The sequence below is a fragment of the Apteryx mantelli genome, chromosome 4, assembly GCF_036417845.1.
Source record: "Apteryx mantelli isolate bAptMan1 chromosome 4, bAptMan1.hap1, whole genome shotgun sequence".
Classification (NCBI taxonomy): Eukaryota; Metazoa; Chordata; class Aves; order Apterygiformes; family Apterygidae; genus Apteryx; species Apteryx mantelli.
In genome coordinates, this window is record NC_089981.1 from 64,360,064 (window position 1) to 64,376,340 (window position 16,277).

At 42.8% G+C, this 16,277-nt stretch overlaps 1 protein-coding gene across 1 annotated transcript in view; it reads left to right on the top strand.

The window, feature by feature from the left end:
• The first annotated feature begins 65 nt into the window (after positions 1–65).
• TTLL5 (tubulin tyrosine ligase like 5) overlaps positions 66–16,277 on the top strand; it is a 135,815-nt gene continuing 119,603 nt past the window's right edge. The window contains exons 1-9 of the mRNA XM_067296837.1: positions 66–108; positions 633–799; positions 3,775–3,881; positions 5,840–5,922; positions 6,714–6,820; positions 7,389–7,519; positions 8,015–8,097; positions 10,142–10,211; positions 10,525–10,609. Of these exons, the coding sequence (XP_067152938.1) occupies positions 720–799; positions 3,775–3,881; positions 5,840–5,922; positions 6,714–6,820; positions 7,389–7,519; positions 8,015–8,097; positions 10,142–10,211; positions 10,525–10,609 (746 nt within the window). The 5' untranslated portion in view covers positions 66–108; positions 633–719. The remainder of the gene's footprint in view (positions 109–632; positions 800–3,774; positions 3,882–5,839; positions 5,923–6,713; positions 6,821–7,388; positions 7,520–8,014; positions 8,098–10,141; positions 10,212–10,524; positions 10,610–16,277) is intronic.

Sequence of the window (16,277 nt, forward strand, 5' to 3'; positions counted from 1 at the left end):
GGGAGGGGCTGCGGCTGCCGGGCCGCCGCGTCCACCCGCCCCCGGCCCGGCCCGGCCCGCCTCGCCTCGCCTCGCCTCGCCTCGCCGGCCGGGGCAATGAGGGAGCAGGTACGGGCACCGGAGGCGCGAGGGAGCGCGTGTGTCGGGAGGGGGGCGGCTGGCCGGGGCCGGCCCGCGGGAGCCCCGGCCCGGCGGTCGCTCGCCGCCGCCCTCGCTCCTCTTCCGGCCACCGCAGGCCCCCGGGCCCGCCGCGGCGGGGGAGGCCGGGCCGGAGCCGCCGTCCGTGCGCGGCCGGGGCCGGGGGCTGTTCCCGGGCCGGCGGAGCCGTTACGGCGCCGTGGCTGACGCCGGCATGGGGGGGCCGCCCTGGGGCAGGGCGGCGGGGCCGGGCCGGGGCAGCCTGGTGCGGCTCTGCGGCCGGAGGCAGGAAGGACACGGGCGGGTGGGGAATAACCGTCGGGAGGTGATGCTTCCTCCTAAATCCCGCCGGCCAGGAGGTGGTTTATGGCCTGTAACAAACTTGTGGATATTCCCGTGAGAAATGGGTGTTGGCAGGAGGTGGGAGTTGAGTTACCTTATTTCTTTGGCTGTCCTGTTCAGCTATGCATTTATGCTTTTAATCCTTATTACAGGTAACTGCACTTGCTAGGTCTCTTGAATCTGCAAGGAAGGATCTCTGAGGCCAAGGAGATTGGGCTACATGAAAGCTCTCAGAGGAAATGCTAGTTGGGATGGCTCGGGATCTGGAGGAAACTTGCTCATCTTCAGAGGAGGAGGAGGAGGTTATAGATGGGCTGGAGTAAGTAGGAAAAAAAAAAAAGCCTTAACAGTTTCTCTCTCTCTGTGCTTCCTACAGGATTTGTACTAATCTGAAAAGACAATTGTCTTCCTTGCTTTGAAGAGAGGATGGGTGGTATGGGCCTCAAGCCTGTAGGCAGACTCCCCACTTTTGTAGCCTAAAAGACCACCATATTCCTCAGGACTGAGGATGCAGCACTTGGCTATTCTAAAATCCATTTTTTCTTGATCTATTGCTGTCCTGTTCTGAAGTTGGAAACTTTCCTGATGAGACTTAAGAAAATTAAGGAGACTTATTTTATATTATTTTTAAGCTTTTACTTTGGCTGCAGAGAGGAGAAATGTGTTTTACTTGACAGGGGCCTCATATGCAATGTTTGATGTCCTTTTTTAAAAACTGTCTTGTGAGAACTTTGGAGTAGGTATTAGTTGCTAGTGAGCATTTATCCCATCTTAGTTTGGTATCTTCTTTTGTCCTTGCTTCTGATGGATTGTTCTCTTTCTTTCTCCCAGAGTGGAATCCCTTTTCTGTTTCAGCTGAACCTACTTAATATGGCCTGTTTGTTCTTCTCTGGCTGATTACTGTGACTGAGTGCCCAGGTGCAAACAGCAGTGCTTCAGGCTCTTTAGAGAATCAAGTTATCTGTTGCTTCATACGAAGTAGTTGGTTCACACTTGCCAGGATCTTGTGGATGTATAGGCCCAGAGCTACCTTCAGCCAGAATGTGGTTGTAACTGTGTGTCTGTATCAAGGGACCAAGGGTCATGCTAGGAATGACTGACAGTCACCTGAAGGATTGTCTAGCCTTACTGTAAATCCTCAGGGCAGGCTTAATATAAGCACCCCTCCTGTTGCCTCAGCTCATTTCTCACTTATGTAAGGCTCTGGCCTGCACTGTAAGTGCTGGAATCTTCTTGGGGCACTTTAGGCTGAACTGCTGATTACAGCTGATTTCTGAAGGTGGTAGGATCAGATGGGAGTGCTGTGAAGTTAATTTGTGTGGGGAATAATGGATAACAACTTGGTTAAGAGGACTAAGATTCCACAGAGGTTACTTATTTGTCCTAGCATCAGGACAGGATTGCCCCTTATCTCTGTACCTGTGTTGTAAGTGTAGGATTGAAGGTATGTGGCTACCTCTCCCTGTACAGTCATGCTACCAGATAAGCAGGTGAGCTGCTGCACTTTCTTTTTTTTTGAGTACTTTTGTCTGGTTAAAGGCGTGATCTTTGAATATTGGGTTCGCACAGCCATTCAAACTGATGCAGTATCTTATCTCAGCAACTGGAAGAGTGACAGCACAGTTCAGAACTCAGTGAGATCACAGAGAACGGAGATCTTGCTTGGGCCACAAGTCACAGGGTCAGGACAAGGGATCTATGTGAGGTTGCTGCTCTGAGTCTAAGGAACTGCCCTGGAAACAGAGGGTTTTCTTTGTTTTTTTTTTTTTGGGGGGGGGGGGTGTTGTTTGATTTGTTTTTGCCTAAAGGACACCTGCCCTTGGGCACTTATTTTCCACGTTTATTTTTTCCCCTGTTATTTCAGGGGAAAGGAAACAGTCATTCTGGTGATTTCCTCATGTAGATTTCTGTCCAGGGGAATTATGTCATATTGTTTGAGTACCTTTTTGGAGCAAATCTGAAGTGGGATTTGAAGGTTAGGAGGCTGTTTATCCCCTCCTGCTACATTTAATACATCTTATAACTTGAACGTTCTTTTGTAGATATCAGTGGTGAACACTTCCATGGCCCACTACCTGGTACCTGCAAACAGACCACAGTGCTTGTGCTGGGACTGCAGTTGGGATTTTAAATATATTTGTCTACAGACTTAGTGAATCACAGTTGAGTAATGCAGGCTTAGCCTGCATTAGCCTGTATCTGTTGCAGCCTTGCCAGCTCAGACCTATTGCTTTAGCATCATCTAATGAATATGTTAGAAAATCAGGAAGTGTTTGGAGTTACCTTCTGTAGTTTTTCCAACTCTTTGCCAGACAGTGATCTTGCATATTCTATAAACAAATGTTTCTGTGTACTTCTGTGCCAGTCTTTCCCTTTCTTCTTGTCCTTGTGGATAGAGATGTGTCTCTCCATCCCATTGTCTCTGTTTTTTGTTAACTTTTTCATATTCCATTTCCTTGAGTGGTGAGTAATAAGCAGTCTGAGTTTTATTTGCTTAGGCAGCTTGACAGGTTTGCTTTCTGTCATCTCAGGGCTTTATATAATAGCTTTTAATTTTTTTTTTTTGTGTGTATGTGTGTGTGTGTCCTTAATTTCTCTAACTGAGGAGGTGATAGCTTCCAATATGCAGTGTAGCCTTGTTATTTTGGACAACATGGATCACTATGTCTTGAAATCCATAGCCACCATAGGTGGCTAGCTGGGGACATCACTGTTGAATTCTGGGCTTATGTCCCACTGCATTTGGAATGAATTAAAAAGGAAGAATGCACAAATTCATCCTCTGTGCTGAGCCAAGTACATTCTAGTCTGACAGTCTCTGCACGAGTGCCCCTTTGCTCACTTCAGTGTTCAAGCTTACCACTAGACATCATGCTCTGATTAGCGGTTCTTGAGCTGGAATTAGAACCCGCATTGTGGGGTCTGGGAATGTGGATATGGGTAACTGTGATCTGTTCTGAAATGCAGATCTTGTTTTCCTGTAAGCAATGAATCCAGAGAACAGTAGCTGTGAAAATTCATGGGGTTTCTCTCCAGTTATGGTCAATAAAATCAATACAAATTAAACAAAAATATGACTTAAAATGGTGAGACCAAAGCAAAAACAGGAAGATCTGGAAGTTTCCCTGAACAGCTCAGTACCAAAGTGCCTAGCCTGTATTTGACTGTGTCCTGCCTACAGGTTAGGTGGGCAAGCATGGGCAAGTAGGGGAATTGCTGCATCCTCATTGTGAGTAACTGCTGTGTGCGTGTGAGTCTCAGCTGCTGGTTATGCTAACTATCTTGCCATTGCAGGGATCATCCATGCATCAAGTGGACTGGTGGCTGCAGGCAGATCCCCATCTTGGTGTTTCATGCTGAAGCCATTCTGACCAACGACAGCTACCTTCGTCTAATTGGAGGTGGGTGCAACCATGTGCCAACTCTTGGTCTGAGGGTATGAGGCAAAAGTCTGTTATCTGGAGATTCCCTTCCTTTGTTGTGGGGAAGAAGAGATGCTAAGAAGGAGATTACATTTGATTTGAGGATTAACTATATTCTTTTCATGTCTCTGAGCACAGAGATGTTCAGAAATCATTGGTCAGTTGGTGGATGTTTATCACATATTTCAGTTGTGATGAGTGTCTATCTTTGTCCCTCCATTGGGTCTTGATGTGTCTGGAATTGGAACTGTCTGCCCATGTATCAGTGAGGAGGCCATGGCAGAACTTAGGACCAGACGAGAAATTCACTCGTTTGTAGCAGAGAACTTAAAATCAATTGCTTCAGTGAGTTTCTGGAGGGTTTCATGAGAAAATGTACCAGACAGCCCCACAGTGGTAAAAACAGTAATAAGCTTTAATAACAAATCTCTGCACCTGCAGCCTCACAACTCAGAGTAAGTGCATAAGCAAAAGTGTTGCTGCTATGGCAGCATTGGGATCAGGAGACCAAAGCTGTCTAGTGTCAAATAAAGGAGAGCCTCTAACTAAGAGTCAGAGCTGTAAACAGTCATTCCAGATTGCGAGAGCTAGCGCTTACGGGTGTGTACAGCTGGGAGCTCATTCTGAATGTGCTGAGTTGGGGAAAAGCTAAAATCCACTCAGCTTTTTGTGAAGATGCTGACGCTTGTTTCTTCTCTTGCTTCTCGCTTTCTTAGGTAATTGGTGCCCTCATTTCTAACATCCTAACCAAGCAGAAATGCTTGTGGCTCATTTGGGTAAGGGGTGGAGAAGATGATTTGTGTGTGTGAAAACTTCTGATCCTTTTGACCTGAGTTAGAAATGTACTTGAATGGTGACAGAAGCTGATGGTAATTCTAGCTTTTGTCCTAACTGAAGTGTGGTATCTTTGTTGCTTCTTCTCAGGAGAGAGAGAGAGAAAATTAATGTGGTTTAACAAGTTCATTCCTGGATAGTGCAACTTCTTAAATTTCCTGTAGGGCTTTGTCTAGTCCCAGATGATGATACTTCTCCCTATTTTCCTTAGAGACTCATTTTTATTGGTAGAACATTTTCCTGAGGTTTCATCTGATTTTCATCTCTCTCTTCCTAGTTTCAATCAGTTAATAAAGTGCCTTTTTCAAGTGATTTTGTATTCTAGCTTCATGATTTCTGCCTCTATCTTCTCTGAACTGTTTTTTTGATTAACCCATCCTTTCATATGACAGCTGACCTCTTATCTTGCTGCTTTGTTCTAGGTTTTTATTTCTTATACTTCCAATGCTGCTTACTGCTTTTGATTGCATGACTTTATACTTGGATAGTGATTTTTTTCCCCCACTTAATAGTTGTCCTGTTTACTTTATTTCCTACTTTTTTTTTCCCCAGCTATTTGTTTGAAGATTGGTACAGATGAATGTGATGTGAACAAAGGAATGGTAGTGTTTTATTGTGGGCTTTCAAGGTCTAAAAAGTGGTCATTTTAGCTAGTCATGTTAATGAGGGGCATATGGCATGATTGCTCTTGACTAGGAATACCAATCTTCAATTGAGAAGAAAGAACTGGAGTTGTGTTTAGGGTGTTATAAAGCAGGTTATGAAGAGCTGTTTAAAAAAAAAAAAAACTAGGCACTTGTTAAGGTGTCCTGTGTTTTATTATAACTCGATGGATTTCAGTGAAGCAGAAATCTGACACCTGAAGATGGGTGTAAGTCAGTGTGATGCCATCATGAGTTAATGCCCCTGGAAATGGTTAGGCATTTCCTGTCATCCTTTGCCTTGTTATGTGCTATTACTGTCAGGGCACTCCACTGTGGATTAAGTGCAGCTATACTGTGCTGAGCACTGTGGTGCTGCTCTCTCTCCTTTGTAGCATAAGTAACTTTGTTTTTCTAGGTGCAGGCTCTAATGTTGTGTCTCTTGCCTTGCTTTCTTAACAGAACGTTATCACTTATCCTATAAGATTGTGAGAACAGACAGCCGCCTGGTCCGAAGCATTCTGACTGCCCATGGATTCCATGAGGTGAGTGCAACAAACTTCAGAGTACTAACAGGTTGGCAAGCCTGCATATATGTGCTTAGTTGGATGTCTTTTTTTTTGTTCTTTTTTTATTTATGCTGCAGAGTTAGAATCGAGAAATTTTGGTGGACCTCTGAGTTTTCACATATTCTACTAGTTGGACAAGGAATACTTCATGATTTTGCTCTTTTAAAGGAGTACCTTTTAGTCTAAAGTCTGCAAATTTGGGGCAAAGAGCTATCAAAGTAAAGGTTATGGTGTTTGTTGTCTTGCCTTTAGAGCTTCAACTCCACCCTTGGGAAGTTTTGAAGGATTTTCATCTCAGCCTGGACGAGCTCTTAGAAGCATTGTTGTAGTGTCTTATGTTTCTCTTTTAGCACGTGTCTTGCTCTAAAGAACATCCTATCTGCAGCTAATGACAGTTTAACAAATGTGTATGTATGATGGGAATTCTTCTGAATAAGGCAAAACTCAAGGAATCAGTCTCCCAGGTTTCCAGAAGAAATCTGGAATGCTTTATAAATTGGATTTAGACAGTCTATGAAAAGAGCAAATCCACAAGCTGTGTGTATGCTTATTTCTCAGCAACTCTGTACGGTTGCTTAGGACAGGAGTCTGGCTGTAATTGCGCTAATATTAGAAAGGGTTAGAGGACGTTCTCTTAAACCAGAATTGCTCTGCACCTACACCTGCTCTACACCTACAGATGTAAAGGCACAATCTGTAGTAAAAGCAGTGGTGCTTCTCATTAGTTCCCTGGTTTTGTTTTGTTTTATTTTATTTTATTTTTTCAGGTGCACCCCAATAGCAGTGATTATAATCTCATGTGGACAGGATCACACTTGAAGCCCTACTTGCTGCGTTCCCTTACAGATATTCAGAAAGTCAATCATTTCCCTAGGTAAGGCCAGGATGTCATGTTTTGCTGAATGTCTTTGTCACGATTTGCAGAAATCTGAATGTAGATAGCTCTTTAAAAAAAGTGTTCATGATGCTTTAAAGTCACATGGGCCTGTGCCATGATGTGCTGTCTTCATTCAAAACAGTCTTAGGGGATTTGGGGAAGATGGCATGTGAATTGAAGCACTTGTCTCTAGCTCAAATACTAGATTTTTGTGTTTTACTTGGGAGTGTAAGTGAAGCATTTGGGGGCTCTGTGTTGTTACTTATGGAGATAGTCATCTGTCACCTGCTAAAGTTTGCAGACACCATTATAACACACTTCACTGTGCTTCAGTCTGTCTTGGGAGGTCCATAGGAACCTTGCAGGAATAGCAAGAGGCACTGCGGATGAGGATGGATATTAGTAGGGCCTTAGGGTAGAGAGACAGCAAAACAGAAGAGTGGTTGTTGCAGGTTAGGTTTGAGACCTGGCAGGGTTACAGGTACTTTAGTAACTAGAACAATGGGTTGCTGGAATGTATTTTTCATGGAAAAAATAGACACTGTCTCTGTTTTGGGGACTTCAGGTCATATGAACTGACAAGAAAAGATAGACTGTACAAAAATGTCAGTCGTATGCAGCAGACCCATGGATTCAAGACGTTCCACATCTTACCTCAGACCTTTATCCTCCCAGGAGAGTACCAGGAGTTCTGCAGTAAGTGACTGGCTGATGATGCCCAGCCTAAAGCAAAACAACTGGGTGTAGGGGGGATTGCATCTAATATCCCAGCTTGTTGTTTGTGCCAGTGGTTGAGGCAACAAAATAGGAGGAAATTGGAAGTACAGTGGAAGAAGCTTACATCTTTTTTTTTTTTTTTTTTTTTAAATATCATTTCTGCTCTGCTATATACTGCATAAGTTCTCGGCTTCGTAATATCCCTGACTAATATCTGGGAGTAGTGAAGAGAGAAATGTCAAAAGGAGGCGTAGGGCAGAGAAAGGAATCTGTCAGTGCAGCAGGAGGAGCTTGAGGGAAGGCCCATAAAAATTGCAGTGAGTCTCAAGGAGTGAAAAAAAGGACATTGAAAAGCAGAGACCGTAGTTTCCTCCTGGAGTTATCTAAAACTTTTACTGTAGGCAACATTCTTGCTGCTCTGTAAATAAATAAAATGGAAGATGTTTCACATTTGTGCTGTTTTCTTTTAACCAGATACGTATTCTAAAGACAGGGGCCCATGGATAGTGAAACCTGTGGCCTCTTCCAGGGGTCGAGGTGTTTACCTGATCAACAATGTAAGTGTTTGGCAAAATGACTGCACTTGAATAACACTGTCTGCAAAACCATGCCAGCTTCCAGGCAAATGGCATGGAACTTCTAACCAGGTCTTGGCACTGCTCTGGACTTCAGCAGAACATTGATGCCTTAACATTCCTGAGCAGATGGCCAAGCCTGCCCTGTTCTGTGCTGCATAACCAAGAACCAGGCTATTTCTCTGTTTGCTGTGCTTGCAACATATGCTCCTTTCAAGTCTTAGCTTATAAGGAACCAGTTCATATTTCCTGAGACAGTTTTGGAAGCTGTGCATCTTCATGCTTTCGTGTGGCTGATGGTAGGCTGACCTTGGGAAGATTCTCAGAAAGTTGTACAGGTTCTATTTTATTTATTTATTTTTTTTAAATGTGTTTTCTGTTACTCTTGTTGAGGAGGGAAAGGGAGAACTCTCTTTCGTTGCTTTTCCTGTGCAATCCAAACAGTCCCCGTGTGGCCACTGGAAATAAGAGTATTTAAAATGAAGTCCCATGTGACACAGGAAGATATGCATCAATCCATTAGAGTTTTGTTATCTGAACACTAGTGTGCCTTTACAGAGGTGTAATGAGGATGACTCTTTGAATTTAATTTACTGGTTACAGTGTTGTTTTTCCCCCTTTTTTAGGCTTTGCAGGGAGTTAGGTTGTCATAGGTAACAAATACATCTGGGCAGAAGCCAAAATACAGGAAGGGATTCCAGTAAATATTCCCAGCAGCAAAACTGACTAGTGGGTCATTTTGTTTTCACTCAGTCAAACCCCTTTAGCCTCCCTTGCACTGAAGGGGTCATGCTGCCTCGTCTGTTCTCTACCTGGATCCTTTCCCATAAAATAAGGGAGCAATTCGCCAAGTGTATGAGGTAAGTATTTCCAGAGCTGCACTCAGCTCTTTCTTTGCTTGAAAGAGAGGAACAAGCTCAGGCTTAAAAGTGGGCAGTTGGCCATGAGCTGGGGAAAAGACCCTTGTGGGACCAATCTCCCTTTGTGTATATCTCTTCCAGAAATATTTCAGCTAGCTTTGCCCAAAGACTTCATTTTCCTTCAGTGTGTTTCTGTGAAGAGAGTATCTTCTAAAATCTCATCACAAAAGAATTCAAAAATTAAAATTCTATCAAATAAATTCTTTGGTCCATAGTAAAACAGGTTGTCGGTTTTGTGTGACGTGCTAATGGAAGTTGAGTTTCTTAAATCATGTTGTATATATGTACCCTATATGTGGCCTAGGATTCCTGCTTATGCCACTGGTGATGTGGCTGAACACATGCCAAATTGAATAAAAGCAGGATGATGCCTCTTTTGGCTCCTTTGCAAACTAGAGTCAAGGAACTGTTTTGCAAATACGAGTGATTGAAACTAGTTACAAGGAGAAAGAGACTTATATGCAGCAAAAAGTAAAAGCTGTTTAAAGAGGTCTCATGACTTTGAGATGTGCATTTGTCACAGATAGAGCTTCCTATCTGGAACTCCAAAGGTAGCTACTTCCTGGTACAGTGGCCTCTGCTGTGGGCTGAACCTCAGTAGAAGGTATTTACTTGGGTAGGGGGAATGGTTGGATACTAGCACTGGATCTAGCTGTAAAGATCACAAGTTGAGGAGTCGTCTTCTTCACTTGTGACTTCCTCACCTGCTGTAGTTACATACTCCTTTTAATGTCTTCTAATAAAACCCTCCTCCATGTGTCTAGTTAAACACTGGAGCAGCAAACAGAGTAACAGTTGCTTCTCAGATTTTCTTTCTCTTGCTTCTTTTATAATATTGCTCTGTGGCTGTTAGATCTGCATTCCACTCTAAGGAGCAGATTCAGTGGACAGTTTGTTTTGGAAATGTAATCATTCCTTGGGCTTCTGGTTAGGATCTAATTACCTTAATTATGTTGTGACTGACCAGTGTTTTTCTCATCAGACACAGTTGTCAGGCAGAATGGCTTTGGGAGAGAAAAGCTAGAAAGATGGTAGGTTTGATCTAGCTATCTTGTTACTCCTTGTACACCTGGTTTTCTCACTCTTGGATTCTCTGTCTTCTGTAGCCAAGTCAGATTGTCCTGGAAGAAAACATCCTGGTTTCTCGTTACATCAGCAACCCCCTGCTCATAGATGGTGAGTGTGCTTAGGAATTGCTTTTCCCTCTCTCTGGTTTCTAGGATCTGGGGATCTCTTCAGCCTTTGCAAGAACTTAATTAACTGAGTGGTCAGTCTTCTTCCGGTACCATGAAAATGTGACTAGAAAATTCCTTAAAACCAGGAAGCTTTTCAACTGAGAAAGCTTCTGGCACCCTATGTCAGCAACAGCATTGTTTACTCCTCCTACTGCTCTTAAGGTCTGCTGATTCTTTTTTTTTTTTTTTTCCTCAACTGGATAGGATGTCTGAAAGATGTTTACAACCACTGACTCTTGACAACTCTATTTCAGATTTCAAATTTGATGTGCGCCTGTATGTTCTGGTTACATCCTATGATCCACTGGTCATTTATCTCTACGAGGAAGGATTGGCCAGGTAGGGGGAGTTTCTTCCTATTCTAAACTCCTGAAGAGTCTTGTATGTCTTTTGATTATAGTTTAAACAAATGGAATCTAATCTAGAGCATGTGGTGTCCACTTGCATGAAAAGCGGAATCTATATGCACAAGACACCAAAGTATTACTAGTGGATGCAGTAAGTAGTTATCCTTTCCTTCAAATTGCTTCCCATCTTGTAGCTCTTTGTGAGAGGTAGCTAGTATATGGAGACTAACCGTGGCCCTAGAGGTCTTTGTGCTGCTCTGTGATAGTTAGCTATACCGGTCTTAGTGTACAAATGTGGAATGATGCGGAGGGAATAACTGAGCTGTTTTCTCTTGTCAAAGGACGGTCCTGACTCTCGAGAGTGACTCTGTAGTTCTGTTACTGAACTTGACTCCTCACTGAGTAACTTCAGCTGTAGCTTCCACCACAGTTAAAGGCTTGTGGCAAATGTTGTGACTGAATGTTTTCAAATAATAGGTATGAATTTATACAGCCAATATCCTTAATGACTCTTCAACTTTTCCCTTCTTTGGTGGCTCTAGAGTTGGTATGTTTGTGTAGCAAGCATTGGCAAGCCCTTTTTGGAGGACAGCACTCTGAGGTGTGAGCAGAGCTGACAGAAAACTTGGGAGAGGGGCTCTGCTGTGTGGCCTCCAGATGGCACTAGTGGTCCTTGATTTTAGTGATATGGGTTTTTCACATACCCTGGATTTGTGAGTTCAGACATTTGGAGAGAGGTAAGGATCCTGGAGCTACTGGTTTCTGCCTTCCTGTTTGTCTCTTTAGCCTTTCATTTAACAGTATGGTGTTAAATGCTGGGAGAGACTCCTTTATTGCCTTACACAGTGTAACACTTTGGTTTAAAGCTGGAATAAAACTTTAGTTGTGCAAAGGAAAAATGCCTTAGCCTTTGGGAGTGGAAGTTGGTTTTCATTCTTCATTGTAACAAAAGAAGTGTTTAAAAATAGAAGCATGGTGTAGCAGGGTATTGGGAGGTAAAATAGGGACCTGTAGGCAAGGAGGATGTTAAAGCAGTCTTGAGGGGAAACCCACATGCAGAACAAAGGAGTCTGGTTTAGGGACCTCCATTAGTGCTTGTGTGGCATTGTGGTGATTTCCATGTTCTGAGTTTGCTTTCTGAAAGTGTAGGTAGTCTCTAAAATGTAGTCAGGCTGACCTTTTCTGGGTTGTCCTTTTGAAATGTTCTTTTTTTCCCTAATTTCTTTTGTAGTTTGTTTGAAAGATAATGTTCCTGTCTGGTATTATGCTTTGAGTGTTCCAAACAGAAGAAGAGCTTGACTGTTTCAGTGAAGTTGGTGACCTCTACCAGAAAAGGAGTGCTATCAAGAAACCATAAGATGTAATAAATTTCTTGAAAATGATGGGGCTTGATATTACACACATTTGTGACTTGATGTTCGTCTAGATATGTCCTTAGGCCTGGTTTCTATTGGCACAGCTAGACTTGTCATGACGTGATCTAGAGTGGAATTTGAGGCCTCAGTGCTGAGGAGAAGAAAGGGATTAAGGGTCCAAGCCTGTGTTACGTGTGTTTCATTTTTCATGTGAAAGGGAGAAGAAAAAATTTCCTTTGGCAGAGGTAAAGGAGATCTGAAGGGTGTCTATCCTGAGGTGTGCAACAGAGCCTTCAGGTATTGTTGCTTGATCTGTGTTAGAAGTTCTGAATAACTGTTTTGTTTGCCTGGCTGAAGTTGTCTATTCAATGCAGTTTTTGAGGAAGATGTTGGCCATAAATACAAGCTTCTTTATCCCTTAGAGTACTGAGTAGAGCTTAGGAGGTGCTGATGCTGAGTAGGTTTCTTTGTGGCTGTCTACCCCCCCTCCCCATCCCCCATGAAGAAACTGTATTTTATGAGGACAGAGCCTTAGGTCAGCAGAGACAGGTAGCAGACTTCTAGAGAATTACTAAGAATGATATCAGTAAATGTGCTCTACCTTTTTATACCTTACCTCTGCCTTACAATACTCCATTTGTGATCTTGCCTGCATCAAACCTCCATTTGCTTATTTTGGGTCTTGTCCACCTCTAGAAGGAGTACTGCTAGTTGATTTCATTTCGGGGATGTGTTTGGGGGTATTTAGTGATCTGTTTTTGCTTTTTCCTTCAGGCTTGAAACAAGATTGAAGCTGTGCCTAAGGCATAAAGCAGCACTGGGTGACTTAAAACCCTGTCTGTTTGATTAAAATTTTTGGTGTCTAACATTTTTCTAATGCATTTAAAAATAGAGATAGACAAAGCATTCTGCCTTACCTCTGATAAATTGGCAAATATTTAGTAACTCGATACCAGAAAGGACAACTATCATCTAGACTGGTCATCTGCAATTTGCAATCTGTAGAACTTCAGCTGGAATCTTTGTATCAAAGCTATAGCTTTGGATTGACTTAAGGCACATATTCTAGAATGAGAAACAATCTTGATTAGTTTAGTCCAGCTTTGCCTGAGGGCCTGACTCAATCATCTAATCATATGTTAAAAGTCTATGCAGTTTTATTTATTTGTGACTTCTGAAGTCTGTGATTTAGAATATATTTATTGATATAGCTTTTAAATTCTAGTCTCGATATGAGGCACAGTGTTAATAAGCTACAGTCTTAATTACAACCTGGCCTCAGAAAATGCTTTTAAAGGTGACTTACCATACCCAGCAAATTGTTGTGTGGACACAAACAGGTGACAGTCCCAAGGCTGCTCTTCTGGACAACTAAGCTAGTGGATTATGCTATTTTTTGGAAGAGGATACATGTAAGAAGAGAATAACATGCCTGACTTGCATTTGAAATGCAACTGAAGAGAACATAGGGCCAGGAATGGCTTATGCTGTCAGTTTTGAACTTCCTTGCATCTCTCTGTCTCTCTCTCTTTCTGGATGCAGACATAATGGGGAATCAATGCATGGTGGGAGGGAGGTCATGGTGAAATGGCTCTTTATTTGTGGGGGATTTCTGTACAGCCTATTTTTTTGTCTAAATTATCAGGTTTAGGCAGCCTTATTTCTGAGCCCGAATGGTTGGAAGGGTCCTAGCCAAATAGGAACTTCTCAGTCAGATTTACACCAAAATTGAGAAATAGATTAATTAAAAAAAAGGGGGGGGGAGGGGAAGCGCAAGGCTGAGCTGAAAACCAAATGTTCCTGTGAAGGGCCCAAGGAGCAGCAGCTGAGAGGGGAGGTTTTCCAGAGTGACACAAGAGTTTCAGTAATACTGGAGTAGGCACTTGGGCTTCATAATGCCCCAGCTCACTCTGCTCAGCATCTGCAGTGCCACCTCCTTCGGTAGCCCTGCTTCCTAATTAGCACTGGCTCTGCTGGGATATTTACCTTTTCTATGTTGTATTCCTGTGGTTTTGAAAGAATTCAGGTGCTTGCTGTGAGCTAAGGAATTCACATTACCTCACAGGCTGCGCTGAGGCCAAAGCCTGCTGCAGCAGCCCAGTCCCCCCTCACAGTAACCCCTGCCTGGCAGGCCTTTGCTTCTTAGGGAATATAATTCACTTCTGCATGGATGCCTGGGATCAAACTATGTCAACTTCACTAGATATCACCTCGCACAGGAGCTAGGGAGCAGTGCTTTTCACTAGACAGCCCCACTGGGCTTTGGACTGGTGGGTAGTGTATCAGGCCAGAAGAGTTTCCACTGCTTTCTTGCTTTTATTAAGATAATCAGAGTTTGCATCACTCTGGAGGAAGGTGGTTTTTTTTTTTTTTTTTTTTTTTAGTAGAAATTTACTGCCCATTCAGACATTTGTTGCCTCGTTTTAGGCTATATATATATATATATATATATATATATATATATAAATATGTTTTTTAAACCTTGAATTTTCTTATTGTGTGAAATGGGGGAGATTGGCCTCAGGCCATTACTGTTTGTGAGTTACAGGGAAACCTAATATGGCATAGTGATGCCCTTAGTTATATCTGTCTGATTCCCATGGCAGACAGCTAGAAACATGTCTGGGAGATAATAAGTGGGCCTACATTAAGGTCCTTGGACTTGGGCTTCACTTTGAACAACCTACTCTTGTTGAGCTTTGGCAAAACAGCTCTTTTGGTTGAAAGAGCTGTTTAAATAGGAAAATGGCTCCTTGACCAATATTTGTACATCTTTCAGTGGTGTAGTTAGAACACTACCATAGCATATCACCATCGTCCAGTAAAGAGTGTCTTGTGAGGTTTAGTTATCCCTCTCTTTGATGGTATCTCTTAGGAAATTTTAAAGGAAAGGTAGCTAAATACTAGTTACCAAATTCCTTTTTTAGACCCCTCCTCTTTTTTCATGCTCCTCAAGTTACTTTTTTTGCAGTCTTCCTTGAGTCCTTCTTGGGTAGCAAAGGGTGACCTACCTAGGCACAGAAAGTAGAGGTAGACTTTGTGGGTCTTTATGCGACCCTACTGTTTGACTTAACAGCGGTCTCTATGTGCTGAACAATCAGAGAAGCTGGACAGCTCTTGGTGACTGCGCAATGAGAATCTAGTCACAGAAAGAAGAGGTTCAAAAGCCTATTAATGGCAGGGCCTAACTTGGAAATTCACAAATTCATTTGCCTTTATATCTTTTGGTAATGAGTCTTATTTTCTTTCCCTGCAGATAGCTGCTAAATTTGCTCCTGGATCTTGTTATTTAATACTGAGCTGTTAGAATAAATCTGTCCAGCTTCGGTTAGATAGACCCTGCAATAATAGAGATATCACCAAAACTTCCTTAAATGTTTTGTAACTCCCTTACAAGCTTTGGCTTCTATTCATACTCTGTTGCCAACTAACATATCAGGTGGATGTCATGAAGAATATTGATGCCAGAGACAGGGGGATTATGATGGTCTCTAGATTTTTTTTGTTCTCTTTTGTCCCATACTGCAAGGGAGCAGGGTCCCCAACTGGCCCCAGACCCTAATACTGTTAAGAACAGAAATATCTGTAGTCCTCCTCTACAAGTTCTAGTCCAATGAACAATTCCCTCAGGGCATCTTGTTTCTTTTGGTCCTGATTTTTAGCAGCAGTTCATGGGAACCATAAAGAAAATTCAGTGGTGCAAACAACTTTCTATGTGGTCTCAGTTCCCCAAACAAAGTGGCAGTCGATAGACAAACAGGGAGGCCAAAGCCTAATGCACAAGGAGGGTGGAGGGAAGAGGGTCTGAGAAAGATTCCAAGCAGAAAATGTGTGGAGCGTGCTTATAGAAACACTGCACTGGTTATTTCCAGGACATTTAGGCAGGAACCCTGTGTGCAGTCATGGAAAAGAATATCATCATGTGTGCTTTTTTTCTGTAGCACTTGTTTGAGAGAAAAGGGCTTAACTATTTTTTCCTTCTTCCCACTCCAGGGTCTTTTCTCTTTTCCTCCTCCTTTCCCAGGCTCTGGCTTGATGTCACAAATAAGCATTCCAGAGCTGCCAAGTTTTGTGCAAAACCATGTAACATCTTATGTAAATATTTAATGATCCAGTTTATGTATTTGTGAAATGACTTGCATATGACAAACTTCACCTTGTGGTCAATTTATTTCTTGAAGTAGTGCTGGGGATAAGGCAAAGAGTAGTATAGAGCCTCTTGGGTAGTGTGCTGACTGGATGCATGATAGTACAAGGGTAGGTTGTTGGGGTTAAGGAAGTGTGGGGGTGAGTTAGGGGTGAATC